Below are 17,353 nucleotides of genomic sequence, written 5' to 3'. Positions count from 1 at the left end.
GACGCTGTTTGTAGGAAACGAGAGGAAGACTTACAACTCCCATGCTTATTTTGTGTTCTAGAAAAACACAAGACTCATGAAATAAGGTACTCACCATAATCTGCAGGTCTTTATTAGTTATATAAATTTAGCAGTGATATTCCAGACAGCTTGTCCAGAATGCCTCAGCTAAAATGGCCTTTATCACCTGCCAATAAGATTACATCAGTCCCCTTACTGAATCCCTCTCTTGCTCACGATATCAAGTTCAAACTCGTATGGGGTACAAGAGTGAGAATACAGCCAATTTTCTCAGATAAGGTTCTCTACTCACTGAATCCAGGTATAAGAGCTTAGCTTAACAGTTAGAAAGTCTGTAAAAAACAATATTATTTCATCTTAAAGAAGAGTGTAAAAATATAGTTCATGATCTATCTCGTCTCTCACATTTTGCTCGGTACAATCTGCATATTCATTTAATTTAATTTGAATATTTTTGTATTAAGCCTTGAAAATGGAATATTTTATGTGCTGATACTTCACTCACCACACTGTTTAAAAGATGGCTTACAACAACTGTAAAGAAAGGAACTGAGAGCAAAAAAAAGTGCGAGAGTTTCAAGTACCAAATGTCTCCCCAGGCCTCCCTCCTTCAACTCCCTCCCAAGCCTCCCTTCTTCAACTCAGCTTCTACCCCCTTCCCCCCTTATTTCTACAATTGGGCTGTCTTACATGACTTCTTTAGGCATGTTCTTGTTTGATGACGATGCTTTCCTTGAAAAAAATAAAAGTAATTTCGTTTTTTAAAAGCAAATGCATGAAAGCTGCTGTACTTCACAGCCTGTATGTCACAACCTCTGCAGCCTTGTATTACACTGTTAGTTTCACTTTTGTTTTCCCTTAAAGGGGATTTCCAAGGTTTGTTCAAGGAGTACAGCCAATAAATAATCATTTATCAAGTTAAATCAAAACAAGCTCTGTATTCCTAATGTCCCTACCCTGTGTGGTTTCATAGCACAGAATCCTTCACAATGATCAATACTGCCACAATAATTTGAATGGCACAGAAACTTTATATTATTAGGGTAAGTCAACAGTGACAGCAGCTAAGGTGACAGCAGCTATAGATCACAGGCTTACTATTGGAAAAAAAAAATCTAAACCAGTTTTCAGTAATAACTGATTTCACTAATTAATTTCCAGGGAGTTTTCCGGCATTGGTGGAAAACAAATCCAGATAACAGAAAGCATTTGGTTTGAGAAACTGGTTCTGACATGTCCTGCACAAGTATTTTTCTTTTTGTCTATTAACAAACGTTATTGTCTTCAGGAGCTTTTATTTCAAGAATTATGCACCTCATCATATTGACTTGAAAATAAAGAACCTCTTTCCAACTAATTCTGCAACCAAAAATTTACTCCTATGTAATTGATAGACCAGCAGCTACAAGGCAAATGAAACACATCAGACCAAATTTCTTTCTTCTTTATTTATTGAATGACAACCATGTGCTTAACTTTATAGAAAGAAAATGTATTGCCTTAAAGATTAACAGTCTTAATGCAGACTCCTGTCAGTTACTGAATGCTACAAAATAATTGAAAAGAAAAATACTATTTTTCAGCAAACACTTTGTGCTCAGTACCTGCACTTCTGCACAGCTCACAGAGAAATGCACAGTACTTGGTGTGTAAGCAAAGCTTTATGGCTGCATTGTACTGGGTGTTTTAAGTAAGGGAAAATGTGAGAGATCTGGCATGAGATAAGACGTGACCCATGTGTAATGGTGTAAGTCAACTGTACAGAATATACAAATGATTTGCATAGTGGGATTTTTTTTCAGTTATCCTGCTGTCAGCCAGGAGTAGTGGCTCTGTGAGCATGTGTGAGAGCTGCACATAGAATTAAGTGATAATAGGGACAGACAGGAGAAATGCTGACCTGCAGTAGATCTGCTGTAAATTATTAATATGAATACATACAGCTTTGGATGTACTAGTCAGTCTGGCAAATCCATATCTACAAGTTGTCAGCACAAGAGTTGTTTTTGATGGGAATTTTGCCTTAATATGTGAAAGAAGCTTAAGCCCCTTAGCCACATAAAAACAGAAGCCTCTGTAAAGAATAATTCTCTGTTCTTACCTTGTCCCACTGGGGCTAAAATTGAATTGATTCAGTTTTCATAGTTTAGCCTAAGCTGTGTAGATTGAACTGATAAGCAAATGAATAGACATTCATTTTGATTCTAGAAATGCATCCACATGTGGCTAAGGCCAGAAGCTGGGAGGTGCTAGAGCATGCTTCCCTATTTCAGGGGTTGTCAACCAGGGTATGCATACCACTAGGGGTACTTAGAAAGGCACAGGAGGTATGCACAGGTGGGAGGAGACAAAGCATGCCCCAGGGTGCAGAGGTGGCCTCTTCCCTGGCACTTTCCCATACTTTGCTTCTTACCCAAGAGAGGGGTGTGCTGGGTGGCACTGGCCCTGCACAGCACACCGCAGTGCCTCTCTGACCCCTCCTCAGCTTGGCCTTTCTACCCGCTCCTAGGAGCAGGGCCGAGGGGCCAAGGGCAGAGACTCCCCTCTGTGGGCCGCACACACACTGCCTGGCTGGCTGGGGGGGCAGGGAGGAAAGTCTTGCACATGGCGGCAGCCACCAACACCCACAGCCCTGCGCCCCCACTGCCACCGCTCCCCGCACCGCTTTCCCACAGCTGGTCACATGTGTGGCTTCACACTGCTGACGGGCAGTGTGAGGTAGTGGGTGGTGGTGCCATGGGGTTTCCTTGAATGGGAAGGTGGGGGGCAGGTGCTGGCCCACGGGTGGTTCTGCCTAGGGCCGGGCTCATGTGGGAGGGGGCAGCTCCCTCCTCCCCAGCCTGTTGCCCCCCGGTAGGCCCTTTGCTGAGGGTCGGTTGAGCTTGGGCCTGGCAGCTGCTGGGAAGGATCAATGGTGGCTAGGGCAAGCAAAGGAGCTGCAGGGAGTAAAAAAAAAAGCAGCAGGACCTGAAAGCTGCAAGGGCCAGGGTCTGAGATGAGGTGGCATTGGGGTGCTCTCCCATGACGTGTCACTGCGTTTTGAAGCGAGGGACAGGGGTGTTGTGGTCATCCACTACCCCCTGTGAGATCTGTGGTGCTGCCCCAGGTTTCACAGTGACAGGCCCAAGCCCCTTGCAGCAGCTAGTTGTTTGTCTATAAATCAAAAACAACATGAACAGACAGGTGCAAGAGACCTCTGTCAGAACCGGCCATTACTGTTTACAGCCATCTAAACTGGGGTTGGCATTGTGACCGGCGTCTGGCCCATGCAGCTGTTGGATCAGCCTGGAGCCAGGAGGCTTTGGCAGCATGAGCCTCACCTGTGCTTTGCTGCGGCTGCATCCTATCACTGACCTCTCTCGGACCAAGCCAGGTCATTCCAGGCCACCACTGGAAAGGTGTGACCCCCGCCCTCCTGTGTCCAGACACTGCCACCAGAAGGGGTACGCTGCTAAAAAAAAAAAGTTGAAAACACCTGCCCTATTTGTCTAAAGCAGACAGCTTTGGCCAAGCCTAGCCTGCACACCCTACGAGGGGGAAGTTTGCAGGGGAGGTGCAAAGCATCCTGGGATGCTGGGAGACTGCAATTTCACTTGAATCTGGAGGGGATCTGGGACAGAAGTTCAATAAACTGATTTAACTTAAATCGGTTAAGTCTGATACTATATTCATCCAGGTTTTTCTTTGGGTGAAAACTGTCACTTCTGTCTGCATCCTATCTGGCCACAGAAAGCTGTCTATGGCCATGATTAAATACAAGTTCATGGCTATAGACAGCTTTAAAAATTGCCTGTTGAGTGAAAATCTGACCCCTCATTGCATGACGTATCAGATAAAGACATTTTAAAATGTAACATCTTGTAGCTTGTGTCTGCAGAGCTCCCAGCCTGTCGCTGTTTTCGGAATGGGAGGAAAGAAAAGGGAGTGGAGGGAGTTCAGTCTTGTGGGGTTTTTCCACCCCTCGAGAGAGTGGGGCATGTGTATTGAAGCCCCCCACCAAGGTAGGGGGGCTCTAATTCACCCACCCCACCCTTCAGCAGCAGCTGGGGAGCCCCAAGAACAAGCTCGCCCCTCTATCTTTCCCTCTTCCCATTCTGAAAACAGCGAGCACTGACAGAGAGCTGTGGCTGTTGCTATGGGAACTGGGCTGCAGGCTTCCGGCCTGCAGCTAGGTTCCCTTCCCCCCTGGAATCACCAGCAAACTTCTGTTTGGTCCGGGGTAACGCTGTAACTCAGAATGCTTTGCATAAATTGTTCTGAGTTATAGCTGGGAGCTGCACTTCTGTCTGCACCCTTAAACTGGTTTCAGCCATTTTGAAAGCAGCTTATGTGCACTGAACTTCTACAGATCTGAACCAGTTTCCGATCACTTATACTGGTTTATGTGTAACTTCTGTCCCTAGTCTGGATGTGTATGTGAAAAAAAGAACCTAAATGCAAATTAAAACTAGAGAAGGTCCAGTCCTGCAAAACACTATATACATGGTAGTTCCACTGAGATAAAAGGATGTTGAGGACACTACACCTGCTAAGAAACACTTCTTTGCAGGTTCAAGCAAAAAAGTTATTTTCTTAAAAGTGCTTTGGAGTGATTATTTGGAAAATCAAAATGTCTTTCCCTTTTACCAAGGACACTAATAATTCCTCTGTGACCACATATGCCACTTCAGGACAGGATCTCTATTGCCCATGGCTGAGCAGTTTGGGATGATTATGGAGTGGTGAAAGTCACACACACAAATCTTAGGTCTTCAAGACACTCAAGTCTTAGATTTCCTTGAGTTCGTTAGGTGGATAGGCATCTGAGGAACAAATCCTTGCATGCCTCTCAGGCGCCAGAGTTTGCCAAGGATAGCCAAATGCTCCTCAACCAGAAACAAGAGACCAGAGGCCTCATACCCTGTGCCAAAACTTGGAGGTGGAGAAGCAGGCAGGGGTTCCTGCACTTGACCCCTGTAAGAGCATTCATTGGCTGTATGCCCCACTCTCTCAAGGGACAAATTTCTAACCTTACTGACCCCCTACTTATGAAACAATAGACTGGTCTCTAAAGAAAAACCACCATCAAGGATTTTTTTCAGGCAACACACAATTTATTTGCTGTAGCAATTTTAAAAGGTAGAAACATCCTTATTACCATTTTTTTCAATGAAACTGAGCTGGTTTATTCTATTGTGTACCTCATGCAGCATGTACCTTATGCAGCATGTTGCCTTTGATACAATGATACGTTATTCTGTGATTTTCAGATTACCAAAGACAAATCATAGGTAAAGATGCTTTTTATTTACCAAACAGACAAAATTTCTAATGCAGTAGAGTAAGTAGGGCAAACTGTGGCAGGCCCAGGTTCAGTGCAGCAGTAAAGAATTTCATAGAAGTTACATAGGCAGACAAGGTTCTTTGGGTAACTCTGATACCTTTTATTAGACCAACTCAAATAGTTGGAAAAATTCTTCTTCTTATTTTTAACTTATTTTAAACTATTTGAGTTGGTCTAATAGAAGATATCAGATTTACCCAAAGAACCCTGTCTGCCTAAGTCCTTAGACCAACACAGCTACAACCTACACCCCTGCAACACTGAAGTTACACACACCATCCACCCTTAATTTCAAAGTTAATTTAACAAATTTAATTAAAAGCCTCCGCAGACGCTCACAAAACATTTCAAGTCTGTAGCTAAATTTCTTCAACTATCTTAATTACCTGAACAGCCAAAACAGAATCACATATACACACAAAACCAACATAAATGGGGTATACCAAATGACATAAAAATGCCATGGTGTCCAGAAAGTGTTCATTAGATGAAACACATAATTAAACAATTGTGGTAATCAGTAAAAAATTATAGGCATTTACATTTTTTTCTGCACTTAGTAATAACACAATCTTTTATCTGCCTCCATGCAGCTTTACTGAAGATTTTCTAATATCCATTTCCTTAAAATATCTAAGTTTCTCTCCAGCCATTTTATATTTTTCTCAATGTTCTCCAGTGCAATCTGGGGTGCTCTCAGCTGTGATATTTCTTCCTGTTTTGATGCAAAAAACAACTTCACCTATTAAACAAATGAAATACAAGCAAAAAGTTAAGATTGCTAAGAAAAGCTTGACAAATAGTAACAGTCTTTAAAGGTTTGGCCTGGAAATAAAGCTTATGCTTACTATTGTGACTTATGTAGATGAGATAACTGACATCTTAAGGACTGAATCAGGACCTTCACAGCTAAAACAGCCTCCTCTATCATGGCCTGGACTAACAAGGTTTCTTAATTTTTTATAGTAAGCTTGTATCTTCTAAAGAACAGGTATAGATGTGAACCTGTCACAGAGACAAATTTGTGGATTACATGCCCAATGCTACCAGGAAACTATTAATGAAAATATCTGAGTGAAGATGCATCTAGACTAGTAAGAGGTCCAGCATGATGCAAAATTGAGTGTGCTGCAGGCCATACAATAAGATCTGCCTATTTTGTATTTACTTGAGAGACAACTTAATATTAAAGGAGAAGGCATACTCCAGGGATTTAGCAGACGAGAAGAGGATAGCGTAAGTAAGTGTGGAAGGAATCTGAGGGGAAGAGACTGAGGGAGAGGATTGGAGTGAAGTGGTCAATCAGAAGACGGCAGGCAAAAAGTTCAGCTGAACTGTAAAAAGCTCGCAGACTGTCTGACAGCTCTGTCTTTAGTTGCTTCTGCTCTTTATCCTATCAAGTGGAGTTTCTCTATAGGTTTCCTCCCAAAGCCATGGGGCAAAAGAGAGCATGTCACCTAAGTTTTAGGCCCAAATCCTCAAAGATATGTAGGTACCTACTGAGTACTGATTTTGATGGATGCGAGGCACCTATATATCTTTGAAGATTTGGGCTCCAATGCCTAGTTCAGTGTTGGAAATAAACCAAAAGCTGAGCCTCAGTACAGAATAAAGACAGCCATGAGCAGAGAGACAGTTAGCCATGTTAATCTGAAGGCAGGCAGAAGGCAAGGTAGTGATGCACCTTATAGACTAACTTGGTCTGTGGGTCAGATCTGGTACCTCTCCCCTGCTGCAAGTTTTTGGACCCATGGGGAGAGCCTAGCCCTGCATGCTGGGTTGGGTGCCTGAACTGAGCACACAGGGCTCGGCAGGATCAGCGGTGAGCCCCCAGGCCCTTGGTATGCAGAGGCAATACCAGGCCCTCAGGGCCCAATCCTATTGAGGAAGCTGGGAGGGGGCAGTGCCAGGCCTCCAGGGACCAATCCTGGCATGCAAGGGTGGGAGGAATGGCACCAGGCCCCCAAGGCCCAGAGTGGGAAAAGGCTGAGCACCACTGAGAAATGCATAAGCATTAATGAGGAAAAGCTGACTTCATCAGATGCTATGAAAAGACATGTACAAAAAGAGCCATGTTACACTTTGACTACCTCACATAATGGCATCGTCAATGTCTCAGATTGTTCTCATTAACATCTCCCTTTGCCTAGCGCTGGCAGATGAATTCTAAAACAGAACTAACTGCAAAATGTTACAAACTATTCCTTAAGTGCCTCAACCTGCAGTTGGCAGATAAGATTCTTTGGGTAAATCTGATATCCTTTATTAGACCAACTATATTTTCTCAACCTGCAGTTCACACTGACTTGATAAACAAAGCCTAACTCTTGGAGATTGCTTTATAGGAGTCTGTATAAGGGCAAGTTCTGGCCTGAAATACAATTTAATATGGTTGAACATTAATATTTATACAATGCCCACAATAGATACTGGAAGCAAGTAGGTGGACATAAAAATCAAACAACTCTGAGCAACAGATATGAACACTATAATTTAAAAGCTAGTTTTCAAAGGCAAAACTTTCATTATAAGCTTGCCAGTCCACTCTGGAATTCATTCAATAGTTGAACACATAGTCCTCTCTTCCTATGGGTACTTATAATAGTTTTAGTTTAATTTTGTAGGAAGAGCTAAGTCCAGACATACTTTGGGTCTCCATCACAAAGACACTTTCATGAGATTTTAAACTTAACAGAGCATGCTAATACATGCAATAAAGGCTCCCAAATGTGCAAGTTCAGAGACACTGATAGTAATTTATGCAGCAAGAATGTAAATAACCCACATTGTCTTTAAGCTTCAGACTAACCTCTTCCAATTCTTGTTTTGAAGAAAAGTGTGATGTTGCTCCAAGTATAATTGTTCTCATTGAAAAAGATCCAAGGGAAAACCTGAAGGAAAAAAAGAGGGAATTACAGACCATATCAATTTATGTCCATGTAAACTTAAATAGCAACAGAGGTTAGTATTAGTTCAAGCTGGTAGCATATGAATACTTCTTTGAATTGCCACATGAAAAAAATTTTTTTTTCAATTTATTTTCTTGATCTCGCAAGTTGGACTATCAAGGGCTGAAACAGTTGTGATGGTTAGTGTCTTCAGGCAGGGTATACCTGTTATTCTCTATTTTGCAGTAAAAGTTTCATTAGAAATACCTGCACTTCTGCTGCTAGGTGCCTTCCATAGGCATAGGCAAATATAATAATTCTGTTGATGTAATGATCTTCAAGGATGCTGATATAAGCTGTTTCAATGCAACTGTTACATCTGCATACTACAAGTATAACAGAACTGTTATAACTTTAACCATGCTTTGTTTAGAGTCAAAATTAAGCAATTTAGGTAACTTTTATAGGGTGCTACAAGATCATGAAGACTAACAGCAGGGAGCAAACCAGGAAAGCCAAGGCTGCAACTGAACTCCAACTAGCTTCAGGCATCAAGGACAACAAAAAGTCCTTTTTCAGATATGTGGGGAGCCGGAGGAAAAGCAAGGGCAATGTTGGACCCCTGCTAAACCAGATGGGGCAACTGACAACTGACGCCCAGGAAAAAGCCAATCTATTAAATAGGTACTTTGCATCAGTCTTTCATCAGTCACACGGGATGCCCATGCCTGCTATGGGACAGGGAAATCTGGGTGAGGAGGATCCCCTACCCTCCATCAATGCTGACCTCGTGAAGGAACACCTTGAGAAGCTGGATACCTTCAAGTCAGCTGGCCCTGACAATCTGCACCCCAGGGTACTCAAGGAGCTGGCGAGCGTCATAGCCCAGCCCCTGGCACAGATCTTTGAAAACTCCTGGCGCTCTGGTGTAGTGCCCGAAGACTGGAAGAAGGCCAATGTGGTGCCGATCTTCAAGAAAGGGAGGAGAGTGGATCCGGCTAACTACAGGCCCATTAGCCTGACTTCTATCCTGGGGAAGATCTTAGAAAAGTTTATTAAGGAGGCCATCCTTGAGGGACTGGCCCAGGCTAACATTCTAAGGAACAGCCAGCACGGGTTTGTTGTGGGTAGGTCTTGTTTGACCAATCTCATTTCCTTCTATGACCAGGTGACCTATCACCTGGACAAGGGAGAAGAGATTGATGTCATATATCTTGACTTCAAACAAGCTTTTGATCTGGTATCCCATGATCACCTCTTGGCCAAACTGCCCAGTTGTGGCCTTGGCTCCACCACGATCCGCTGGCTGGGAAATTGGCTTCGTGGTCGGACCCAGAGGGTTGTGATTGATGGCAGTCACTCATCATGGTGCCCTGTGACCAGTGGGGTCCCTCAAGGCTCTGTCCTTGGACCCATACTGTTCAACATCTTCATTAATGATGTGGACATTGGAGTCAGAAGTGGACTGGCCAAGTTCGCCGATGACACCAAACTTTGGGGCAAAGCATCCACGCCAGAAGATGGGCGGGTGATCCAGGCTGACCTGGACAAGCTCAGCAAATGGGCAGACGAGAACCTCATGGTGTTTAACACCAAAAAATGCAAGGTTCTCCACCTTGGGAGAAAAAACCTGCAGCATCCTTATAGGCTCGGCAGTGCTACGTTGGTTAGCACTACAGAAGAAAAAGACTTGGGGGTCATCATTGACCACAAGATGAACATGAGCCTCCAATGCGATGCTGCGGCTAGTAAAGCGACCAAAATGCTGGCTTGCATCCATAGATGCTTCTCGAGCAAATCCTGGGACGTCATTCTCCCCTTGTACTCGGCCTTGGTGAGGCCGCAGCTGGAGTACTGCATCCAGTTTTGGGCTCCACAATTCAAAAAGGATGTGGAGAAGCTTGAGAGAGTCCAGAGGAGAGCCACGCGCATGATCAGAGGTCAGGAAAACAGATCTTACGATGACAGGCTGAGAGACATGGGACTCTTTAGCCTGGAAAAGCGTAGGCTCAGGGGTGATCTGATGGCCACCTATAAGTTTATCAGGGGTGACCACCAGGATCTGGGGGAACGTCTGTTCACCAGAGCGCCCCAAGGGATGACGAGGTCAAATGGTCACAAACTCCTGCAAGACCGTTTCAGGCTGGACATAAGGAAGAATTTCTTTACTGTCCGAGCCCTCAAGGTATGGAACAGTCTGCCAGCGGAGGTGGTTCAAGCACCTACACTGAACACCTTCAAGAGTAAATTGGATGCTTATCTTGCTGGGATCCTATGAACCCAGCTGACTTCCTGCCCTTTGGGCAGGGGGCTGGACTTGATGATCTCCTGAGGTCCCTTCCAGCCCTAATGTCTATGAAATCTATGAAACAGCTGATACGCACTGCAGCTCTCCCCACTCTTTAAAGCAGCTAAAACGTACATTTGTCCATATTTCACGTTTCTACTCAAAGCCTCAGAGAGACCCATTCTTCATTTTCCAGCTACTAGATAATTATGGCCCCAGTGCACAGGTTGTCTGAAATTTATGCAGTAACATCCAACATTTTAACCAGACCACCCACATAGCAATTCTTCTTCACTGAACATCTCTAGTCAGGGAGAGAATAGAAACTCAGAATTGCCCCTAAATGCCTGCTTCTTGACTAACAATAAGAAATTACCTCAGTCAGTTTTTACTGTTGTTTCCACAGTTACTGAAATGATTTCTTTACAGTTTGGGATTAAAGCAAAACATATGATCTCCTTGGTCCTTGAGTTTACTATATTTTTCTCTACTTTAGCATCAGTAATGCTGAGAATGAAGATTAGTTAAGAAGGAGAATTATAGACGTTTGCTCTTCAGTATTTTTTCACATCAAATAAAAAAAGATATTCAGAACCTGATTTAACTGTAGATCTCACAGAAATATGGAAAGGTAGTTAGGTATTTTCCTCCTTTTTCAGGGGGAAGGAGTTTAGGCACAGAGTAGTAAAATTGCTTGTCTAGGTCATGGGAATACAATTTATCACCTCCCTTTCAAGCCATGTTGTAACTATGCCACTTCCAGTCCTTATGCAAACACTAACTTTTCTAGAAGCTTGCTCCAATTTTTCTTTACAAAGTTCCATGCAAGAAGTCGTCCAGCTGGATTCATGCTGACCATATAGATAACTGATGGTAGATCTTGAGTCTTGATTACATTTCCCTCCATTCCAAGTTCCAGTAGCCTACAACATTCCCAGGAAAGCAAGGAAAGGGTAGATTAGGTATTTACAGGTGTTGACATATTTAATATTAGTTACATGATTAGTAAGATTTGAAAGATAAGGCCTTTTGTGATCTCAGCCAGGATTAATAAAAAGTATTTAGTAATTACTTGCACTTATATTTATCAGTATTAATTTGAACATTCTAAGATTCTCCAAGGACTCATAGCAATGGTATATTGGTTCTCTATAAACTGACACCTATCTTTAACTCTATCACAGTGGTTCAAAACAGGCCAAACAAAGTCTGATTCACTTTGTTCATTCTCTTCCTCCTTTTGGTGCCTAAGCTCTCATATTATCACGGTGAAAGTACATAGAGGAGTAAAAAAGAAAGACAAAACGAGTGTGCACTGTTATTGTTTTTGCTATGAGATTCATCTAAGGGTGAATTGCTTTTTCCTTTTCCAGCATGTCAATTTTTTGCCTACATTGCTCAGTAATCAAACCATAAACACCCAAAAAGGTGCATCATAAAAGAGTCATATCAACAGGCTGCAACTAAGTTACTTCACAAGCATCAAGTTAGCTACATGATTAAAAGCAGAGAAAATAAACACTGGAGTAAATAATTATGTACTGTATCCCACCTTGCTAGGTTTGCATCATCTTTGCAACTTGCCAATGCCGAATTGATTTTTATCTGTTCAGCACCAGACATGGACACTTTATATCTTTCCAAAAGAAAATTCCAGCCTGTAGCTGTTTTAGATCCAGCAGAATATACTGTCTTCATGACATCAGAAGGAATATTACTAAACAGAAAATTCAGGGTTATGATTTAGTGTTTTTAATGGTTGAATTACAATAAAAAAAATACGGAAACTTTCACTTCCTAATGTATAAAAAAAATAACTAAAAAGGAAACTTTCCGGTCTCTTGACTATCTTGCTGTGACATAAGAGCTGTCCTTGGTTTCAAACTAAATATTGTTGATTTACTATATGTAACAGCCACATTGTTGTATTTAATCACACAGATATACCACAAACACAAAGCACTATGAAAGCAAATAAAAAAAAAGACTGGTTCTGCCCTGAAAGGTATACAATCCATGTCCCTAATCCAGCGTATTTAGGATCTTGCCTAACTTTACACACCATGAGTAGCCCCTTCATCTCTATAATAAAACACAACTTATCTACTTCCTTAACTTTGCTGAGGCTAAGGAAGAGAGTGTGTGGGAAGGATCATGAGGTTCACTTACTGCTGAATATGAAGCTTACTAGCTCTTGGGGAAAGGAAGGGATTGTATTTGTTTGTTTTTCCATTGCTCTATGAAAATTTTGAGGACAAAGGGAAAAAAAAAGAACACAAGTGTAGGTCAGGATGGAAGGGGGTCTTTTTCAGTCACAAAGTGGGGACAAATAACCTTTTCTGAAAAGAGCAGTCCCTGAGATTTCAGTGAGCCACCCTGACACAAACTTCCTAAAGAAAATCAGTAGAATTCCGTACGCATTCAGAGTTTTTCCCTGGTGGAACTCATAACCTTATGGGTAGGAAGTTGTTCTTTGAAAGGAATGAAACTTTCTTTATATCTGAGCAGCACTTTGTGCACTGTGAATAATACCAGCAATAGGGGATAATGTTAGGGGATGGGTTCAATCTCATTGCCACTAGGGATTAAAACCAGCACACTTCATTTTAGGAGAGTAGGAACATTATAAAACCATAATAGCTTTTAAACCCAACCTGTAAAAAACCTAGAGAGTGTGGGCCCGAGAAAAAGCTAGAGATATGCTGGGATTAAGTACAGTCTGGCAGAAGGGTCTGGAGTTGAGAGCAGATATTGCTTCTTGTTTGTTTTTTCTTATGTTCAGGAGTACAGGACTTTTTTGCAATCCTATTTATCTACAGTACCCAAAGAAACACCTAACTCCATTTCAGTTTTACTATGCAGGATCTTGAACACTACTCAAAATCCTAAATATTTGGCTAATTGTTTATACTAAAGAGCTGAAATAATAATAATAGTCGAGATAAAACAGTAAAGAGCTAAAAAAAACAAACCCCATCATTCTTTTTTTATGTTAGCATTTTCAGGCATCCCTGTATGGCACTGGGGAAGCAACCAATGGACAAAAAAAGGCTACAATAGACATAAAAACTAAAGGCCTATGCTAAGAAACTTAAGTCTGTTAGCTACACAAGACATTCATTGTAGACTACACTAGTTAGCTCTGCAGTCTATTAGGCAGGAGTAAACTAATTAACTCTGCAGCAGGTACTAGTACTATTTACAAGAGCTATCCTGTTGTGGAGTTTTTTACTCCACAGGACTGTATGTGTAGACACTGACATGGCTGGCTGGGGCGCTAGGGTGCTTCAGTGCTGGGGCTGCCTGCCAGCGGTGCTAGCCTCACACTGGAGCACCCTTATACCCCAGCCAGGACTTCCATAGCACGCTGAGCTGGGCAGGAGCACCCTGGGGCTGTCAGGCTGGCCCTCAAGCCCCCTGCTAGCCTGGGCTGCTCCAACCTGGCTCAACAAGCTGTGGTCCTGGGCACACTTTCAAATGGTACACATGGGAGCAATAAACTCCAGTGCACTAAAACACCAGAGTTTATTGCTTCACATTAATTGCACGTGTAGATGCGCCTACTGACTCCTATATCTGTATGCGTCAACTTGGAAAGGCAGGGAAGGGAAGAGAGTGCCTCACAGTAGGTGTGAGTTACACTACAAGTTAACATATGTAACATGGGTAACTGAAAAAGAGGAGATTTTCTGGTACTGTTTTCTGATAACAAAAAATTTCCCACATAGTTTGCAAAGCATTGCTATGCCTTTAAACCCTATGCTGGAAAAAACAACCTGGAAGTATAGTGAAAGAAATGTAAACAAAGAACAGTAGGTAGAAAATAAATCACTTACTTTAATTTTCCACCAAATCCCATCCACTTCCCAAAAAGCTCATTTGCCTTCTGGAGACAGGGAGGATATTGCAAGTCACATGCCATTTGGAGGAGTTCTGAACGAAGCATTCTGTCAGAAACTGAGCCCTCATCACTCCAGGTCTGTCTATCAATCACTGGCTTAAAATACTGCAGGAGGTATTGCTGCAGAGAGAATACAACATAGTTTATTTATAGGTAGTGAAATCTGGCATCCTAAGCACGTTCAAGATGTCTAATAAAAAATGAGTCAATTCTGCATTAAAAGTAGCATTTCCACACATCATAGATGCACCATTAGATTAATAACAGGCAATATGTCCCTCTAGTACAAAGAAACACTTCAGCTGTCAGCAATAAGTGTCATGGAAACAGAGATGAAAGTTAATAAACTTCATCTGGCTGATACATGTAGAACTTCATATGTGGTACAATCTTAGAAATGAACCTTAAGACTTTTTGTGACATCAGAAATATTTCTTCTTTCCACCATGTCATAGATCCCTTCCAAGTAGCCCAAGCCTTCCAGTAATACTATGTTACTGGTTTCATGCTGGAGATACCGAGTCAGATCAAGGGCTCTGTCCAGAGATAGTCTGCCTGCACTGAAAAAGAAGATTTCTTAAATAAGTTATAATCTGACAACATTAGAGAAGGAGGGAATGACATCCCTTTTATTAGTCTTTCTTACCCAAAGATGTACAGGCAGATCTACCAAGATCACTTGTGGATTCCTTCCACAAGAACCTTACAACCTTGGGCTTGTTGTATGGAGCTGGTTGTGCCAGAAGCCTATTTCTCACAGGCTATTATGACGCAAGAGCCTTGTGTTCAGAGAAGCATGGGCAGTGCTTATATGCCACTCTCTCCAATAGAGGCAGGAAGAAAGCAGAGCCTTCTTTGCAAATTAATTAGTGTTTCCACCAACAAATCTTTCTTTCTGTAATTCTTTCTAAAATGTGTCTCTCTACATTGGTTTTCTACAATTCAGAGCCTTTTCCGCTACCCCTCTTATGGAAGCACCAGCACACCACCTTTTGAGGAAATCTAGTGAATGACTTTTCCTAGTTCATAAATGACAATACCATTCAGAATTCTCCTCTAAGAAACTTTGGGGGATTTGCCTCATCATGAATACTGCATCTATGATTCCCTACAAGTCTAAATGGCATTTCAACCTGCATCGACCTATTGTGGTTGTTTTTAAAAAGAATCATTATTACCTGACGAGTTGAAATGCATTATGAATCAGGTTTGCTCTGTCCTTGTAACTGAAGATGGTGTGGTTCTGATTCAACAGTTTAATAATGTTGTTCCATCCATTGCCTTCATAGTGTACAATGTAATAGCCAGTCATGTCCACATTGAGTTTTACCCAATTCACATCTTCCTCCAGTTCTATGGTGTCTAAGAGCAGGAAAACATTACTGATACAACTAAACAAACATTTTTAGTGATATTTACCAATGCAACCAAACATATTCTGTGGTATTTATATTGCAGGAAAGTGATCTTAATTCTCCTACGGAAGAATTATATGGCATTGATTCGAACCCCTGCCATGTCTTCTGTTTCATTCGTTGGTAACAATTAAAACATATTCTTCTTCATAGTTGAGAGATTAAACTTTAGAGCCAAGCACATTGTAGTGTAGACTCATAGTTAGGTTTCTCTTGCTTTTGAAATGTTTTGTATCATTTTAGCAGTAAATGTCAACAAACAAACTCTGAACTTTTGAAAAAAGGGAGAATCTACTCTTTTAAGTTCCATAATTTCAAGAAACATGGCAATGAAATGAACACAGTTTACAGGGCTCCAATCACATAGAACATCCTATATTTGTAACTCTTTGAGGACTGAAGAATTTTAAATGAGAGTTAAGGGGGTGCTGCAGAAGCATCAGAACTGCACAACATCTTTCAGACAAATATTGTAGTTCATTTGCCAAAAGGGCAGGTTTTGGTTGGGGGGAGTGCATTCATGACTTTGGGTCTTTTCCAATGCTCAATTTTGTATTTCAAAAAGATGGCTGACACTAAAATTAGCTAAATTTAAATTTAGATCTTTTATAAAATAATAATAAGAAATCCTAAAACATTTCATTTTAGCTGAAACCTGAAGTTTTCTTTTTTCAAGTTTTGTTTCAGCAGCAAAAACAAAACACATTTCATTTTGGATGGACACAAAATATTTTTTTCCTCAACTTTTTTTTGGTCTGGCCAATATTTTCTGCACCTCTTGTAAGCATTAAGACAACAGTAGGATTACAATACAAAATAGGCAATAAGCCAAACTCCAACCTGATTGATTCTTCATTAAATGCCTTCCAATACTCTTAGAGTGGCTTGTGATGTAAGTCAAGGGAACTTGCCAGAGGAAACTAGAAGTAGGAGTGAACAGGAAAATTAAACCACAATGTCTAAGGCTTCCAAATGTTTACATCAAACTCCACAAACATCATGTAGATGTGCCTGAATTACCCAGTTTGCATTGAGGCCCACAAAGGATCATCTGGTAAAATGCCTTTCAGGAAGCGTTCTTGTTTTATTTTGATTCTTTTCTCATTTTGTTCAACAGTAATCAATGGAAGTCCTTTCTGGAGTGTCCATGTGTTCATTATCTTGGTGACATCAAAGTGTTCTCTGACATAATAGTTATGCTGAGAACATGGAAGAAAAAATTAGTTGCCTCAACAGTACAAGACTCCTTTTAAATGAGAAAATAGTCTGCAGTCAGAAAGAGTTAAGTCATATGCCTTTAAATTAATTGGTTTCATAAAATAGCTCAAGAAAGAGATGTATTTTAGCAGTCCTCAAGCAATTTAATTGGAACACAATGAGATTAATGATCATACTCCTGATTCAAACCAGCATATCAGAGGAGAAATAATCTCAAACTAGTATATGTAAGAGATGAATCATGTCTACTTTCTGCATCCTTATTATGAGGCTCTCTGATGGCCCATTTAAAAGATTGTA

The 17,353-nt window shown here is 41.5% G+C and overlaps 2 protein-coding genes across 2 annotated transcripts in view; both read right to left on the bottom strand.

The window, feature by feature from the left end:
* Positions 1-834, bottom strand: part of LOC149868268 (endoplasmic reticulum aminopeptidase 2-like) — a 37,147-nt gene extending 36,313 nt beyond the window's left edge. The window contains exon 1 of the mRNA XM_090038316.1: positions 712-834. The gene's annotated coding sequence lies outside the window, so the exon portion shown is untranslated. The remainder of the gene's footprint in view (positions 1-711) is intronic.
* Positions 835-5,102: 4,268 nt separating this feature from the next.
* LOC149868267 (endoplasmic reticulum aminopeptidase 2-like) overlaps positions 5,103-17,353 on the bottom strand; it is a 36,666-nt gene continuing 24,415 nt past the window's right edge. Inside the window, exons 11-19 of the mRNA XM_090038315.1 lie at positions 16,856-17,034; positions 16,676-16,755; positions 15,599-15,782; positions 14,824-14,980; positions 14,356-14,540; positions 12,072-12,236; positions 11,302-11,442; positions 8,154-8,235; positions 5,103-6,086 (exon numbers count right to left, since the gene is read on the bottom strand). Of these exons, the coding sequence (XP_089894441.1) occupies positions 5,940-6,086; positions 8,154-8,235; positions 11,302-11,442; positions 12,072-12,236; positions 14,356-14,540; positions 14,824-14,980; positions 15,599-15,782; positions 16,676-16,755; positions 16,856-17,034 (1,320 nt within the window). The 3' untranslated portion in view covers positions 5,103-5,939. The remainder of the gene's footprint in view (positions 6,087-8,153; positions 8,236-11,301; positions 11,443-12,071; positions 12,237-14,355; positions 14,541-14,823; positions 14,981-15,598; positions 15,783-16,675; positions 16,756-16,855; positions 17,035-17,353) is intronic.

The sequence above is a fragment of the Crocodylus siamensis genome, chromosome 3 (assembly GCF_052110815.1).
Source record: "Crocodylus siamensis isolate JL-2025a chromosome 3, ASM5211081v1, whole genome shotgun sequence".
Lineage (NCBI taxonomy): Eukaryota > Metazoa > Chordata > Crocodylia > Crocodylidae > Crocodylus > Crocodylus siamensis.
Note: the sequence above shows the minus strand (reverse complement) of the source record. Positions and strands in the feature narration are given on the sequence as shown.